At 35.8% G+C, this 14,876-nt stretch overlaps 1 protein-coding gene across 1 annotated transcript in view; it reads left to right on the top strand.

Annotated features, from left to right (window-relative positions):
- OPA1 (OPA1 mitochondrial dynamin like GTPase) overlaps window positions 1-14,876 on the top strand; it is a 54,975-nt gene that overhangs the window by 16,741 nt on the left and 23,358 nt on the right. The window contains exons 8-26 of the mRNA XM_030495000.1: window positions 20-73; window positions 1,626-1,730; window positions 2,670-2,756; window positions 3,584-3,697; window positions 4,020-4,100; window positions 4,504-4,578; window positions 4,898-4,969; window positions 5,109-5,207; window positions 5,673-5,685; window positions 5,730-5,860; window positions 6,416-6,488; window positions 6,580-6,652; window positions 7,410-7,525; window positions 8,079-8,143; window positions 8,739-8,815; window positions 11,638-11,803; window positions 12,333-12,485; window positions 13,103-13,211; window positions 13,770-13,849. Coding sequence (XP_030350860.1) covers window positions 20-73; window positions 1,626-1,730; window positions 2,670-2,756; window positions 3,584-3,697; window positions 4,020-4,100; window positions 4,504-4,578; window positions 4,898-4,969; window positions 5,109-5,207; window positions 5,673-5,685; window positions 5,730-5,860; window positions 6,416-6,488; window positions 6,580-6,652; window positions 7,410-7,525; window positions 8,079-8,143; window positions 8,739-8,815; window positions 11,638-11,803; window positions 12,333-12,485; window positions 13,103-13,211; window positions 13,770-13,849 — 1,743 coding nt within the window. The remainder of the gene's footprint in view (window positions 1-19; window positions 74-1,625; window positions 1,731-2,669; window positions 2,757-3,583; window positions 3,698-4,019; window positions 4,101-4,503; window positions 4,579-4,897; window positions 4,970-5,108; window positions 5,208-5,672; window positions 5,686-5,729; window positions 5,861-6,415; window positions 6,489-6,579; window positions 6,653-7,409; window positions 7,526-8,078; window positions 8,144-8,738; window positions 8,816-11,637; window positions 11,804-12,332; window positions 12,486-13,102; window positions 13,212-13,769; window positions 13,850-14,876) is intronic.

Genomic DNA, 14,876 nt, shown 5'->3' with positions numbered 1-14,876 from the left:
TTATTATTTTTCTTTGTAGGTTTCTGACAAAGAGAAGATTGATCAACTTCAAGAAGAACTTTTACGTACTCAGGTAACTTTTCTGAGTTATTGATGTCTTAAGAAGAGATTTATGTGCAGCAGACTGAGACTTACTAGACAAAAGCACACCTGAAATGTAAGAGATTGGGTAAAAATGCAGTGCTTTTTTCAAACTTTGAGTTTATCAATATGGAGTTTACTGCTGGCACAAACCAAAGGTCAGTCCAGTCTGTTCTTTCTCTGACAATGACTGGCAGAATGCAAGGAGAGAGTGTAAGAATAGGGCAAATGTGTAATCATACTTTCTCTAAATACCTTCATTGCCTTCAGTGCTATATATTCCTGAAATGTAAAGTTAGCCCAAGAGTGTTACGTAAATACAGTGGTGAGATTCCAGTTTTTAAGTTGCTATGCATGTTAATTTTACTCGTAACATTCTACTGCTCTCTTTCATAACTTCAGTGCTACTAAATATATCTGTGATAGCTTGTATGTTTAAATGGCACATTTGTTGCAGAAAGGAAATATGTTTACTTATTAAGGAGTTATATTTTAACCCCGTAATCTTAGGAAATGTCATTTCTAGTAAAGAAGCTTTTAAGTGCATTCGCTGACCTAACATCAGAGGTCCAGGTGGAAAAATAGACATCATATAGGATATGTGGGGTGAGACATCCAGTGGCATTCAGAGGTAGCAAAGTATTGTTTTTGTTTTCTTCCATCAAGAAAAATGATTACAGGTACAGTGCTAGAATGTGTAAGCCATGAAAATCTAATGAATATCTGTATCGTGAAGCAGCAAGCAGTTCTTTCGATTACAGCTGTTTCTATGATTGGACTGTTTAGCATGAAAATTGATGTGGGCAGTTTAAAAGCTTTTTCTCTGCCCTCTGTGCCCTCTGTTTGGGATTTAAGAGGACATTTAATCCCTTTAAGAAGCTAAAGAGGATGATGCTGTTCAGAGTGATGTCTTTTTAAATAAATCAAAACCTGGAAAATTTGAACAGTAATGACAGCTATTGATAGAATTTTTTTAATATTGTTGTAACCTTTTTATATATTTTTTTTTGGAAGGCATTTATTTTTTTCATAACAGCTTGAAATTTAATGTGTTTTAGAAAGTACATGCAGGCCAAATACATTGCTACATCATAGAAAACAGTTTTCAGAGTAGGTATCAGAACTATATTAATGTCTCATCTTCAGAGATATATATATAGTAAAGAAAGGGTCTAAACTAAGCTTGCAAATTCAAATTGAAGCCCTGCAATCTTCTCGATTGAACAGCCAGTTGCCACTGACAGTAATTTGTCTCTGACTGCAGATGTGTAGCTCCTTTGAAAATGGTGCTTGTTTAAGATGGTTAAAGATTGGTTTATGTATCCCTAAATTTGAACATTGTGGTCTTACTAAAACTTTTTAAGCAAAGGTGTTGTGTTGCTGGAAAAAAGCTTAACATTCTTCCCTTAATGGTCTTGTATTTTTAATAAACTGTAGTGATGACAAAGGTTTCTATATCTTTGAAAGACTTGCCTGAAGGATTTGCTCATATGAGTGTAGTGTTTCTGTAATTACAAGAGTATATTTGTACCACTGTTTTGTAGCTCAAATACCAAAGAATGCTTGAGCGATTAGAGAAGGAGAACAAAGAACTAAGAAAATTGGTACTGCAAAGAGATGACAAGGGGATTCATCAGAGGAAGTTAAAGGTACTTATGAGTCACAAATCACCATTGAAATATAATTATGCCACATTTTTCATGATGCTATTCTAAATTGTAGATAATTCATAGATGAACTTTTAACATTTGTTACATCTTTGCTAATTTTTGACATGTTAAGGCGTTGGCTTCAGTTGAAGAGCACAATGGGGTTACCACGTCTAACTAAATAACTTGCCTAAGTGAATGGGAAATGTGGATTAGATTTTTGATGTAGCTTCTCTGTATTTGCTAATAGATATACTTCCAACTCTTCTCACACACGTGGTCTTTTGCCAATAGGTCTTGCTGAGTTCAGTGGAAATATAGTTACGGGGTTAGGAAACATCTTTTAACAGCCCTGTATAAATCCAGGGAGATTGAACTAAGTATTCTTTTGCTTTTGTGTGCCAGCATCCTGAGCATTTTAAAAATGGATGCTTTCTGCCTCAGTCTGCATCACTGACCAATATGGATCTTCCTCTTTCTTCTGGGAACTGGAAGATAAAGTGTTCTTGTTTGTACAGAATGAGGTTGATAGCTTTATACCTTCATTAATGCTTACTGTTCAAGCTGAAAATGCAAATCTAGGTGTTTAATGGAAGAAACTCAATTTAGCTTCCTAACTTAGAAACTGAAGTCTGAGTGGTTTTGTTCTGTTACACTGTACATAAGAGCTTTCATTTTGCTTATTCAGCAAGATGCATCTGCAGTATTTTCATCCAGGGAAGACAAGGGGTGACTTTGCTTGGTATTGTACTTCATAAAACAGAGATCTCTGCTGCAGTATAGACAATTTAGGTTTCAAGCCATCAGGAGCGAATAAATGCACTTTTACAGAAAAGTTTATAGAATATACAGATGAAGTCTTTGTTCTGTTAATTGGTTGTGTTTTCTCTCTCTACTTTTTCCATTTCGGATTTTTTTTTTTTTTTTTTTTTTTTTAAGAAATCCTTGATTGATATGTATTCTGAAGTACTCGACATCCTGTCTGATTACGATGCCAGTTACAACACTCAAGATCACCTACCTCGAGTAAGTAGATAAAAAATTCAAGTGCCGGGCTATTTTCTTGTAACTCCAGACAGACTCCCAATTTTAAATGTAACAAGAGAATTTAAAGAATAACCAATGTAATTATTTTAAGTCTGTCTTGCCTCATAGATAAAAACTTATCTAGATACAGACATTGCTGCTGTGCTTAGCTTTTATTTTTAAATGGTTTCAGACCAGGCACCTCAGCCTTCTCAGCATTGTAAAATGACTGTTGTTTCCCACACATGGAGCTGAGGAGGCAAGGTGCCTGGCTAACCTACCCACAGTAGGCTAACCTCCCCACCCCTCCTGCTATTGGAGGGGTGAGTGTGAGAAGGGGTTTGGCTAGCCTCATTGCTGGTGTAAGGGAGAGCCAGGAATGCTTCCCGCTTGCACAACCACCTGTAGCACTGGTGGCTTCTATAGGAGGACAATAAGATGGTTAAATGACAGCAACTACGTCAGAATTCAGCCTTCTCCAGGTAAAGATGGATGAGTAAGTCTTCAGTGTTTCACCTGCTGAAAGGATTTTGTACAAGAAGAGAAATGCCTGCCACGAGAACAGCAAGCGCTTTCTCTCTTCATTAGGTGGCCTTGCAGGTTAGGCCTATAGGTTGCTTTGTAGACTGCTGTCATAAGAGCAAGTCAAGATTTTTGCGTGACTGAAAGTTAGTATTTTTCAAGGATTCAATGTTTAAACCAGTACATTTATTGTCAAACATCATGCAGCCAGTGTTGCTACAGATTAACATCTTTTTAGTCAGCTTTTGTCTAAGCTTCCAAATTGTCCTGCTGAAAGCCAATGGCTGTTTAAACTTTCACTTAAGGTGGTGGTGGTTGGAGATCAAAGTGCAGGAAAAACCAGTGTGTTAGAAATGATCGCCCAAGCTCGCATATTCCCTCGAGGGTCTGGGGAGATGATGACACGTTCCCCTGTGAAGGTAAGAAATATAATCTCTCAATCAGCATTTGCCATATTGTTCTCCCTCTGATTACGCCATTAACTGAAATATATGTAAACATTAATTTATGAAATGGCTTCTAAGCAAGTGAGTTGATGCAGTCAGTGACAACTGCTTCAGACCTGTATATGATCCATATATAATATCAGAGTAGTGGTTTCTGCTGTAAGTAGTACCGTGCTGAATAAACATCATATATAGTAGTCTGTCTGCAGTGGGAAGTGTACATATGCTATCTATGTCTCATGTTTCCCTGGGTTAGATTCACCATACTTTCTCATACAAGGCTTTTACTATTTAGGTAACCCTTAGTGAAGGTCCCCACCATGTGGCTTTATTCAAAGACAGCTCTCGGGAATTTGATCTGACCAAGGAAGAGGATGTAAGTGTAAAGAAGTGACTGGAAGTTAATATGACTTTTATTAATTCTCTGAAAAATTTTGTGTCTTTGTGAACTGTTAACCCCTGTTTAATTAGAGTGAAATCTGTTTAGTGAGGTGAGGCATTATATTCATTATTAAATTATCTCTTAGTGTGGTTTTTGGCTGGCACTAAAGTAGATGAAATACAGAAGGAGCTCTTGTGCCAAGACATTTTTGGATGATGCAATAGTCTGCAGGTAACCTGTGATTTAGAAACTCATTTACCTGACTTAGTTATTCAACATGCATTTGAGATGGTATTTATAAACAGAGATCTTAATTCAAAGTAAACTTGTTAAATTATGTTTATTTTTCTTATATCACAATTATAAGGATTTTGATATTTTGCTTTTCTCAAAACAGCTTGCAGCTTTGAGAAATGAAATAGAAATCAGAATGAGAAATAGTGTGAAGGAAGGGTGCACTGTTAGCACTGAGGTAAGACTTGCAAATATTCAGTGGCAAATATCTGTACATGTGCATCTTTTGTAAGTATTCTTCAGATAGAACACTGGTGAATCCAGTTTGTGTATACGTAATATTTTGCACTATACAAAGTGTATTTGGACTGTTAAAATCAGTTTTGTGTCACAGTTCTGTGCATATAAAATTGGACTTCCATTTAAAATTGCAGGCTGTTGCTGGTTTAAACCATATGTGTATAAATATGCACTTAGATAGTTTTATATGTGTGTATAAGTAATTACATACAAAGGAGGTGAGTGTATAAACCTTTAATTTCAATTTTACTTCACAGACCATCTCCTTAAGTGTGAAAGGTCCTGGTTTGCAGAGAATGGTATTGGTTGATTTACCTGGAGTCATTAGTGTAAGTATGCAATAGATGTCAAAAAAAAAAAAAAAAAAAAATCTTGAAGAGATGGTGAAAACATTAACTATTGTTTTTCTTTTTTTACATACTCTGTTTTCTTTTACTTTAAACATGTATCTCCATATACATATTAAAGACTGTGACATCAGGTATGGCTCCAGATACTAAGGAAACTATCTTTAGCATCAGCAAGGCCTACATGCAGAATCCTAATGCCATCATCCTTGTATTCAAGGTAATAAGAGTCTAGATGCTTATGGACTGACAGGGGTTTTTTTATTTTCTATCTGTGATTCTTAGGTTACTCTGAGGACTGTCCAGATTTTATTTTTTTTTTCCATTTGTGATAATTTGTATAGTGTACAAAACAGAATGTCTGTTTATAAATTAAGGCACCTTTGGTATCCATGGCAAAAAACAGCTTTATGATGAGAGTTTTTATCATTTGAAAAAACAGTGGTGATAATAAAATCCAATATTTCTTCAAAAGTGTTTTGGAGGCAGCAGATCATAGGAGAGTTTAGTATTTTGAGTGAACTGGTACTTGTTCAAAACTTATACAACTACAATTATTTTTTTTTTTAATAATACTGGAACACAGCAGTTTTCCGCTTTTTGTACCCAAAAATTGAATGTAAATGTAATTTTACTGGTTCTAAGTTGCAACATGAAACTTACTTGATGTCTACTATGTATTCAGTACTGCGTGTTAGGTTATATAGCCCCTAAAATACAGCATTGGTTTTGTTTGGTTTAGATGGATCAGTGGATGCAGAACGCAGTATTGTGACAGACTTAGTCAGCCAAATGGATCCTCAAGGAAAAAGAACAATTTTTGTGTTGACTAAAGTTGATCTTGCTGAGAAAAACGTGGCTAGCCCCAGCAGGGTGAGTTGAAACTACTTTTCTTATATTGTGATGGCTTAAGTCACACGTGGAAAAATACTTGAGATGCTGTCAAAAATATTAGACCTTGCCTGCCTGTTCTAGATGGTGTTGAGTGCTTATTTCTGTGTTCAGCACTGTTTATTTATTTATTTATTGTGGTGGTTGTTTTAATCCCAGGCTTTGCTTTTAGTGATCAGTTGCATGACTTCAGTGACAGCTTAGCTACAGCTTGCTGTAATACTGGTTCCTTTCTTGCAGGTGACCTGAGCAAGTTCTATTTTCTGAGAATGCTTTAGGATATTCTGGGATAGGCTTTTTCACTTTATTTTGTGTTTTGCTGTGTTATGCTTTATTTGGTTTATGCCCCCGATTATTTTGTTTGTTTGTTTGTTTTTTTTCTTTTAAATACCTGTAGAACTCAAAGTCCCATGACAAAAATGCCTTTTATTGCACTCCATGCATAGATAAAACTAGATCTGGCTTTGAAACTGCACTGAAGGAAATAATGTCTTTGTGCACAGTTAACCACAGTTTTTTAATCCTTTATTTTCATAGATCCAGCAAATAATTGAAGGCAAACTCTTCCCAATGAAAGCTTTGGGTTATTTTGCAGTTGTTACTGGAAAAGGTAAAGAGAGCTCTGGCTATGCTTATTTTCTCCTTGATAGCAGAGAAAACTGTCTAAATGGAACTGTTGCAGCACTCTTTTCTTTCTCCAGGAAACAGCAGTGAAAGCATTGAATCTATAAAAGAGTATGAAGAGGAATTTTTTCAAAATTCAAAGCTGTTGAAGTATGTTGCTATTTATTCCTTTCACTAAACTAAGCCTGTGTTGGTAAATGCTAGCATCAGTTTTTCTTGCTGAAATTAAAGGAGGACTGCACTGTGGAACACTATTTGAGGTTTAATCTGCTTAAATGAAGTATCTTGTCGAGGTGACCAAGTGAGCCTGGTTTCTGTAAGTCAATGGAGAGACACAGGCATCTTTAGGCAGCAGCTGGTTCCGCTGGAGTTTTGAGCCTCTCTTCAGAGGTTTCTGCATCTCTCCATTGGCTCTAGAAGAACTAAGTTCCCAGCAAAGTCTAGGCACTTGATACAGCTGGGAAGAGTGAATCCAGCCCAAAAATTAGTTGTAGTCCCTCTAAATATCAGTCATCTTGGTGTGACAATGATATCGTATTCAAAGGGTTAGCATGTATGTTCTGCTAGTTGGTCAAAGTTTTGATTTCACAGGTTTGTATTTCTCAGGAAAGTAAGCTACATGGTCTTTGGGACTGCAATACCTGCACTATACCCTTTAGAATAAAAATCTGTGGTGAGAGTTTTGGGATTCTGGGGTTTTGGGTTGGTTTGTGTGTTGTTCCCTCCCTTTCCTCCCCCATTTGGTCACTGAATAATTTGGAGGAAGAGACTGGATTTTGGATTAGGTGCACATTGGCATGTTATTGTCTGCTATATAAAGCAAAGCTTTATTCTTGTGAGGAGAAAATGGGGGCCAGAAAGCATTGTAATGCATGGAAGAATTTCCTCTAGCTGTCTTCCTTTATAGGACATGTATGCTGAAGGCACACCAGGTAACAACAAAGAACTTAAGTCTTGCTGTGTCAGATTGCTTTTGGAAAATGGTGAGAGAGTCTGTGGAGCAGCAAGCAGATGCCTTTAAAGGTAAACATCTTTTCAAAACCCAAGTGAAATAGCAGCTTGCTGTTAAACAGATCTTCCACATATATATCATACTGTTCTGCCAGCATGCTTGGGCAGTTGTGTTTTATATGTTAATCTTTACAAAAACACAGAAAAAAAATAATTCATTGAATGAAGGACCCACTTGCTCTAAAAGTCAAAGAAGTAAATAAGTATGAAGAAAAAAATTCAGGGTTTTTTTGTGGGCAAAACACAATTCTTCAACTGGATTCAGAAATGGCTTCCTATATAGAGGTATCATCTGATCAGCCGGGTCAGGACTGCCTAGTACAGAGATGTGAGTTGCACGGCTCTATTTCCGCTACAGTTTTTCAGTGCATGAATCCTGCAATTTGCAGACAGAATATGTGAACATAGACAGCAAAAAAATTTGCTCATTTGCAGAGGCACTTAATGTTCTTGGAGGGTTTGTCATAAGCAAGATTTGTGGCAGTTTTATGAGCTGAACTTCTAAGATAGCCATGAAGTGCATATAGACAAGAAAAATATTAAGGCCTTATTTCTGATTTTGCAGCCACACGTTTCAATCTTGAGACTGAATGGAAGAACAATTACCCCCGGTTGCGAGAGCTCGACAGGGTAAATTACTGCTTTAATTTCTGTGCTACAAAGTGTTGAAAATTATGGATTAAAATTGTCATTTAATCTCATTTGTAAAGGTTTCTTAAAGTAAATGAACAGTACTGATATTTTAAAACGCGAGAACAGTGTAGATCGTTCTAGGGGAAGAAAATACTGAGCTCTCTGTTTTATGAAATAGTGTGCTTCAAAATTGTGATGCTTCAATGCTTAGAAGTTCTTCACTCTTCTGTATGCTGTTCACTGACCTAACTCACTCACAGGCATAAGTCAGTGTTTCTTTGTGATCATGACAGAACTGGCAAAGAGAAGTTAGATTCCCTGGTCTTTCAATCGGATGGAGTATCAAAACAATTATGATCCCATTCTCTAATTCCTTTATAGAGACCCTGAATATTCAAATGCCACACCTGGCCGGAGGCATGCAAGAGATGGGTGGGAAGATGTATGGTAAACCAGGATAGCTTACAACAAGCGCATAAATTGTCCAGAATATGACTGGAAGGTGTAAGGTTTTGGGTTTTTACTTTTTGTATGGAAACATGATTGAACTATACTTAAAATCTTTTTATTCCATATTTTGCCTTTTGCATAGAATGAACTGTTTGAAAAAGCAAAGAATGAAATTCTTGATGAAGTCATAAGCTTGACTCAGGTCACACCAAAGCACTGGTATGGTATTTTTTATTTTCCTGTCTCTCTTCACCTTCCCTCCCATTTTTTTTTAATTAGCTAGCAAAACTTCACCTTTAAAATACAGAGTTTTACTAAAAAAACTCTCAAATATAAATAAGGAACTGTTTTTCTTAGGTCAATGTGTTATGTCTTTTATCCCTGTGGAAGCAGTCTGTTTGTTTGTTGTTCTGAATCAGCAAACACTTGTATAATCCCTTGACAAAAATTACATGATGTCAGTTTGTGTTTTGTTCCATTTTTATACAATACAGTGAACAATAGATACTCCTCAAAAATGAAAAGGAACAGTGATAATAAAGCTGTTGTCAGATGTTCATTTGAAGTATGAATCAGTAATTCCTTTTAACTTGATATTTGGGGTTTATCGCTGTGTATATCAAAATAATATATATGACCTTGGAAAAAAGAAGTTTTGTATCCCTGTGAATCAGAGATTTGGAAATTGAAAAAGTTATGTAATTCCTGGCTGTAAAAAAAAGCTGATCTGGATGCTTGAGAATTTTACCCTACATGTGGATCTCATTGGTAGCCTCAACCAAGTAGCACCAAACTGTGTTGCCCCACTTCTTTGTAAGGCAGACATAGCTCTGAGAGAGAGAGAGAGAGCTTAGCTGAAATATATTAACAGTGTAGCATCACTGCATAGTAATGCCGCTGTATGCTGAGAGGGAAATACAGGGAATTACTTTGATGGCAGCCTGTACCACAACGAAGAACTTTCAGTGACCTGAATTGAACTGTTACTTGGTCAATAGATTAAAAACCAAGAATAAAATGTCTGAGTCTTAATGACATTAGAGTAATTCCTGGGCATGTGGATGCGTTCAGAGAAAGTGGTGTAGGCAGTGTATTAGGCTGAATTTATTTTCTAGTTCAAGTGTAATGCAGGTTTGCCATTTTGGTGCTTGCTTCTGTTCACTGTATAATAAATGCTGAAGTATCCTGGTCCATGTTTAGTCTACTTAATTTTGTTGTGGATGGGGTGGGTGCATTTCTTTCTGAAAGTTAAAATGTAGTGATGATTCTAGTTTTGCAACAGTTAATGAACTATAAAGTATAACTGGAAACCTAAGTCATGAAAAAATTCTTCCATTAGCCATTATATGCAGCCTAAAATCAGCAGTGCATTTGATGAATGCAAATGTTTCTATCCTGTTAAAATATCCATTCCTTCCAATTAAGTTTGATTGCATTAAGCAAAGTAAAAGAGTATTTTTATTGACATGTCAGTAAAGAAGGAATGAGATTGCATTTGTTCTTAATAGCACGACTGCCCTTCTCCTACAGTGAATTTTGAAGTGCTGAAATCCGTAACAGACAGTTTCCAGCACACCCTGTAAGTGAAATTAATTTGCAGTGTCCGCAGTTCTAATGATGATCAGGAATGATCAATAATTGGACTTTGTTTGAACACTATCCAAATCATCCTGTTTTGAACAAAGCTTTTTAAGGAATTTTTTTTTTACTGGTAGCAATATTAATTTAGAGTGAATTCTTTCAACATTTAAATGTTTGAGTTCCTTTTAATTTCGTGTAAATACTTTTACTATCCTAAATATGTGTCATGGTTTGAGCTGAACCCAGGACAATATGCCAAAAATCTGTTCCAACAGTAGAAAAACTACTGGCTTTGATTCCCATTTAAATTGGTATGTTTGAAGGACAGCTTCAAAATTTTTGAATCTCAAAGGAGGATGCTTTAAACACAAAAGAAATTTTCAATTATGCCATTATTGAAATGGGTGGAGAAGTGATATTTATGAGAAGTTCTTAAGTCATTGTCTGCAAATCCAGTTAGAGTAGGGCCATTGTCAGGGTTGAAGCATGTGTCCTGAACTTAAGAGCATTTGGAAGAAAAGGACTTGAGTGAATCCAGTAGTCTTGTACCACCAAAAAAAGGTAGTTTTTATTCTTCAGCTCTTAGCTCTTGCCATTCTGCCAAATCTGGCATTCATATGACCTGATGGTAAACTGATTTAGCATGTTGAGCTTGGATATAATTAACCTGCAAGAAACCCAAAACCTGTACTGGAGACTGGTGCAGGAGCAGAAGGAGCGTGACTGCCTCTGTGGGTACCAGCTGCATGTTGACACTGGCTCAGTTGGGTTGTCTCACTGCAGCTGCAAAGTTTCCTGAGAGAGTTTATTGTCATTTAAAAAGATGAAAGTTAGATTGTTTCCATTGTTACTTCTTGAAACACATCATAAATAGGAAAGTGGTGCTTAGTTTTACAGTGTCATGAGGTATGTTTGTAAATGAATGTCAACATACATTTTGGCAAAAGGTTGGACTTCTCAACTTGCTTCACTGTTTATCAAATCTGGGAACAATCAATGAAAATCCCAGATGGAAAACTACAGCATGTTCCAACAAACAAATCGGAATACTACAGAAACAAAACCCACATGGAGTTGGTTTCTCCATGTGTGAGACATCAGTCAAGTAATTTCAGTGCTTTACAATCTGCCCCCTTGTCTTTCCCTCATCTGCCATGCATATGCACACACAGCTCTCCATGGTTATACTGGTATAATTAAAGGCTACAAGGAACTGTTGTGCAGTGCAGTGGCAATGATTAGAGTAGTAGAGGTCAACTTGTGAAGTTGTCTTTGCTGTTAAATACATTGTGCATTTGTGTCCTCAGTTCCAAGCAGATTTTGTTTGAAGTGGTGTCCTGATGTTAAGGATTTCCTTGTTCTGTAGCCTTGTTTCCTCAGTGTTTCTAACAAATGGAATGCATACTTGTTAGACACTTTTGTATTGGAAGTTATCATATGTGTTACAACTTCCATTTTAGGGAGGAGATTCTTCAGAAAACTTTATGGGAAAGGGTATCTACTCATGTGATTGAGAATATATACCTTCCAGCAGCACAGACTATGAACTCGGGGACATTTAACACCACTGTGGACATCAAACTGAAGCAGTGGACTGACAAGCAGCTACCTAATAAAGCGGTAGAGGTGAGAACTTAGCTATTTAAATAAAAAAAAAATTATCAAAAATCTGTGCAAAGCCTGATGAAATGAAAGCATACCTCCAGAGAAGGTGATGGTTTGAAGGACTCACTGCTGTTGTTCTAACTAGCTTACACATAAGAGAAGGTTAACAAGATCTTGATGTTGAGAAGCATATACATTAGGAACATTGTATTTTGCTCTTCTAGTGAATTTTCCATACTAAAGACAAAAAAAAAAACCCTCTTAAAAGGTTAAACAAACCCTTCAATCCAGGTATATTCATTTAATAGATTTACGCAAGTTTAACAGAATTCCACTTGCTGCAACATAGCAAAGTGAATTTTAGTCTTGACTTCATTAGTAATGGGTAAGGCAGCAAAAGAAAAGTCAATGACTTACTCTTTTGCTTGTACATTGTTTTTGGAAAATATACAAATTTTCATACTTGCAAGAATTGTCATGAATATTTCATTACCAGCCAGTGCATGGTATAATGGTCCATATCATTAGGCATTGTTTGCTAACTTTCTAGGTGGCATGGGAGACTTTGCAAGAAGAATTTTCCCGTTTCATGACAGAACCAAAAGGAAAAGAGCATGACGATATCTTTGATAAACTGAAACAAGCTGTCAAAGAAGAAACTATTAAACGACATAAATGGAATGAGAGAGCGGAGGATAGCCTGGTATAATGTAGTGGATTTTTTTTGCATTGTTGGCTAAGTGCTGTTGAAATCTTTTTACTTAAGTTGCATATTCAGTACTTTTGCATTATTTTAATGTAATCATAAAATGATAGATGTGTCTATCCTTTTTTATATAATGTTTTAATTTGGTGTTGCTCAATTCATTTTATTACTACCTTATGTTAACTATTGCCCTAAATATCAGCTAATAAAATTATTTTGGTTGGTTCAGGAAAACGTCCTCCATAATCTTCTGGCTGCCCAGTGACAGTCTTGTAAGAATTGTTTAGCATCAGCTCATTTGTTAAGTATAGCTGTATAAAATAACAGCATTTCTTTACATCTTTATAGATTTTATAATACAGAGGAATTTCATATTGTTTGTTACATTTCTTACGTCAGTTATGCTACGCTGTAGAAGAGAGTCACATTGAAGGCACAAGAAAATATTTTTAGCAGTGCTTTGCGAAGCCTCTTGAATAAATCCTGTGTGCCCAATACATGATGTTTTTATAGAAATCAAAAAATGAAGAGAATGCCAGTAATCTTTTTTTTTTTTTTTACTGAATTCTGGATAAATTATGTATTTTATGCTAAAAAGATGTTTTGTGTTTCAGCGAGTAATCCAGCACAATGCCTTAGAGGATCGGTCAATATCTGATAAACAGCAGTGGGATGCAGCTATTCATTTTATGGAAGAGACTCTCCAAAGTCGTCTCAAAGACAGTGAGTTGTTTGATGTATTCCACTCTTGTGTACCAATTTCTGGATCTAGTTCACTTTACTACAGGGCAAACTTTTGTTTTATTACAACTGAAATAGTGGTGACAGTTCAAAATGGTACCAGCAGTGATAGAAATGTTTAGCAAAATACAGCCTCAGAAGGTACTGCTTTTGCAATGAGGCAGCTGAAAGATAAGTAATAGAGATCTGTAGAGTCAAAAAAGGTATGAACACACATGTAGAAGAATAGGATAAATTCAGGGAAAGTAGTTGGTCCATCTGTGGTTGTCAAGCATAATTATTTTTGATGCAAGTTGCAACAAGGAAAGATTTTTTTATTTTTATTTTTTTTTTTAAACTACCAGTTGCAGTCATTTTTATATTTTAATAAAAGACATCAACTTTTGGTTTAAGCAAAAGACATCTGACTTGGCTCAGTATGGCATATCTTAGGTTCTTAAATAAAAAATGTCCATTCTTGATCTAACTAATTTTAGAACTAAAAATTTGGCTGGTTACAGATATTTTGAGAGATACTTAACATCACGTTTTCTTTTTTAGCTGAATCTGTTATTGAAGATATGGTGGGTCCAGACTGGAAAAAAAGATGGTTATACTGGATAGGCCGCACCAAAGAACAGGTAAAAGGAAAAGGTAGTTCACTACCTTTAGAAAACTTTGATTATTACTTAGTAAATTTTCAAAAATACTGGTCCTCTTCACTCTATTTAGATGATTAAAAAAAAATTTAAAATAACTTTTAAATATTTCACAACTACTTTTAGTGTTCATCTATTTAAATATAGCACCACAGAGAATTCCATGTACTTTTTTTCATATTGCAGATACATATTGGTTTGTAAACTGTTTTCCGTTCTTCAGCTGAATTACATCTTTACTGTGTCGTTGACCTGAATATTAAAGTCTTCCATTAGAAAGAAACAGGGTGGAAACTGCCCTGTTCTTCTCTGTACTTTCCAAGGGTGCCTTTTAAGCAGAAGTCACATGCAGTTTTCTATCATGCTCCATTTGGATTTGATTAGTATATGGTGGCATTGTCACACAGTTGTATCTTCCGATTAAGTTTTTTCACGATGACCTCTTCTTGTTTGCATATAGCTTTTGGAAATTTCTTTTAAATTTAAATACTGTGTTCTGTTCAATGCCCAGAGATTATGGGCTTTTAATGTTATTTTTTCTAGATATTTCTCAAACTGAATCATACTTTAAAGATGTAAGTAGAGTTTAAAATAATTGTTTCAGAGGAGGGAGTTTTACAGTCAACTGTATAGAGCCAGGTATGGGAGAAAGGCAGCGACTTTGACCTATCTTACTTGAATATAATGAACAACAAATTAAAGGGATGAATCCATGGAGAGTTCTTGCTAGCTATTAGGGAAAAGCGACAATTCTTATGAGTATCACAGATAATTATGTGAATGTGAACTCCGCTAGCAGATGTTCATGGAGCAGAAAGGAGGCTACCACCTCTGGTTTATTTTTTCCCTTCTCTTCCTCTTCTGCATTTCTGTGCATAGTGAGAAGAAAAAAAAAATGAAAAACTGGCTGTGAATTATCCATTTAAAAGTACTATATTTTAGATGTCTTTGTACAAGTACCCTTTTGAGTCACTTAAATGTAATAGTTGAAAGTGTCAGTTATTTTCAG

Source organism: Strigops habroptila, chromosome 8 (genome assembly GCF_004027225.2).
Source record: "Strigops habroptila isolate Jane chromosome 8, bStrHab1.2.pri, whole genome shotgun sequence".
Classification (NCBI taxonomy): domain Eukaryota; kingdom Metazoa; phylum Chordata; class Aves; order Psittaciformes; family Psittacidae; genus Strigops; species Strigops habroptila.
The sequence above is the reverse complement of the archived record's forward strand: the minus strand, read 5'-3'. Positions and strand labels throughout refer to the sequence as shown.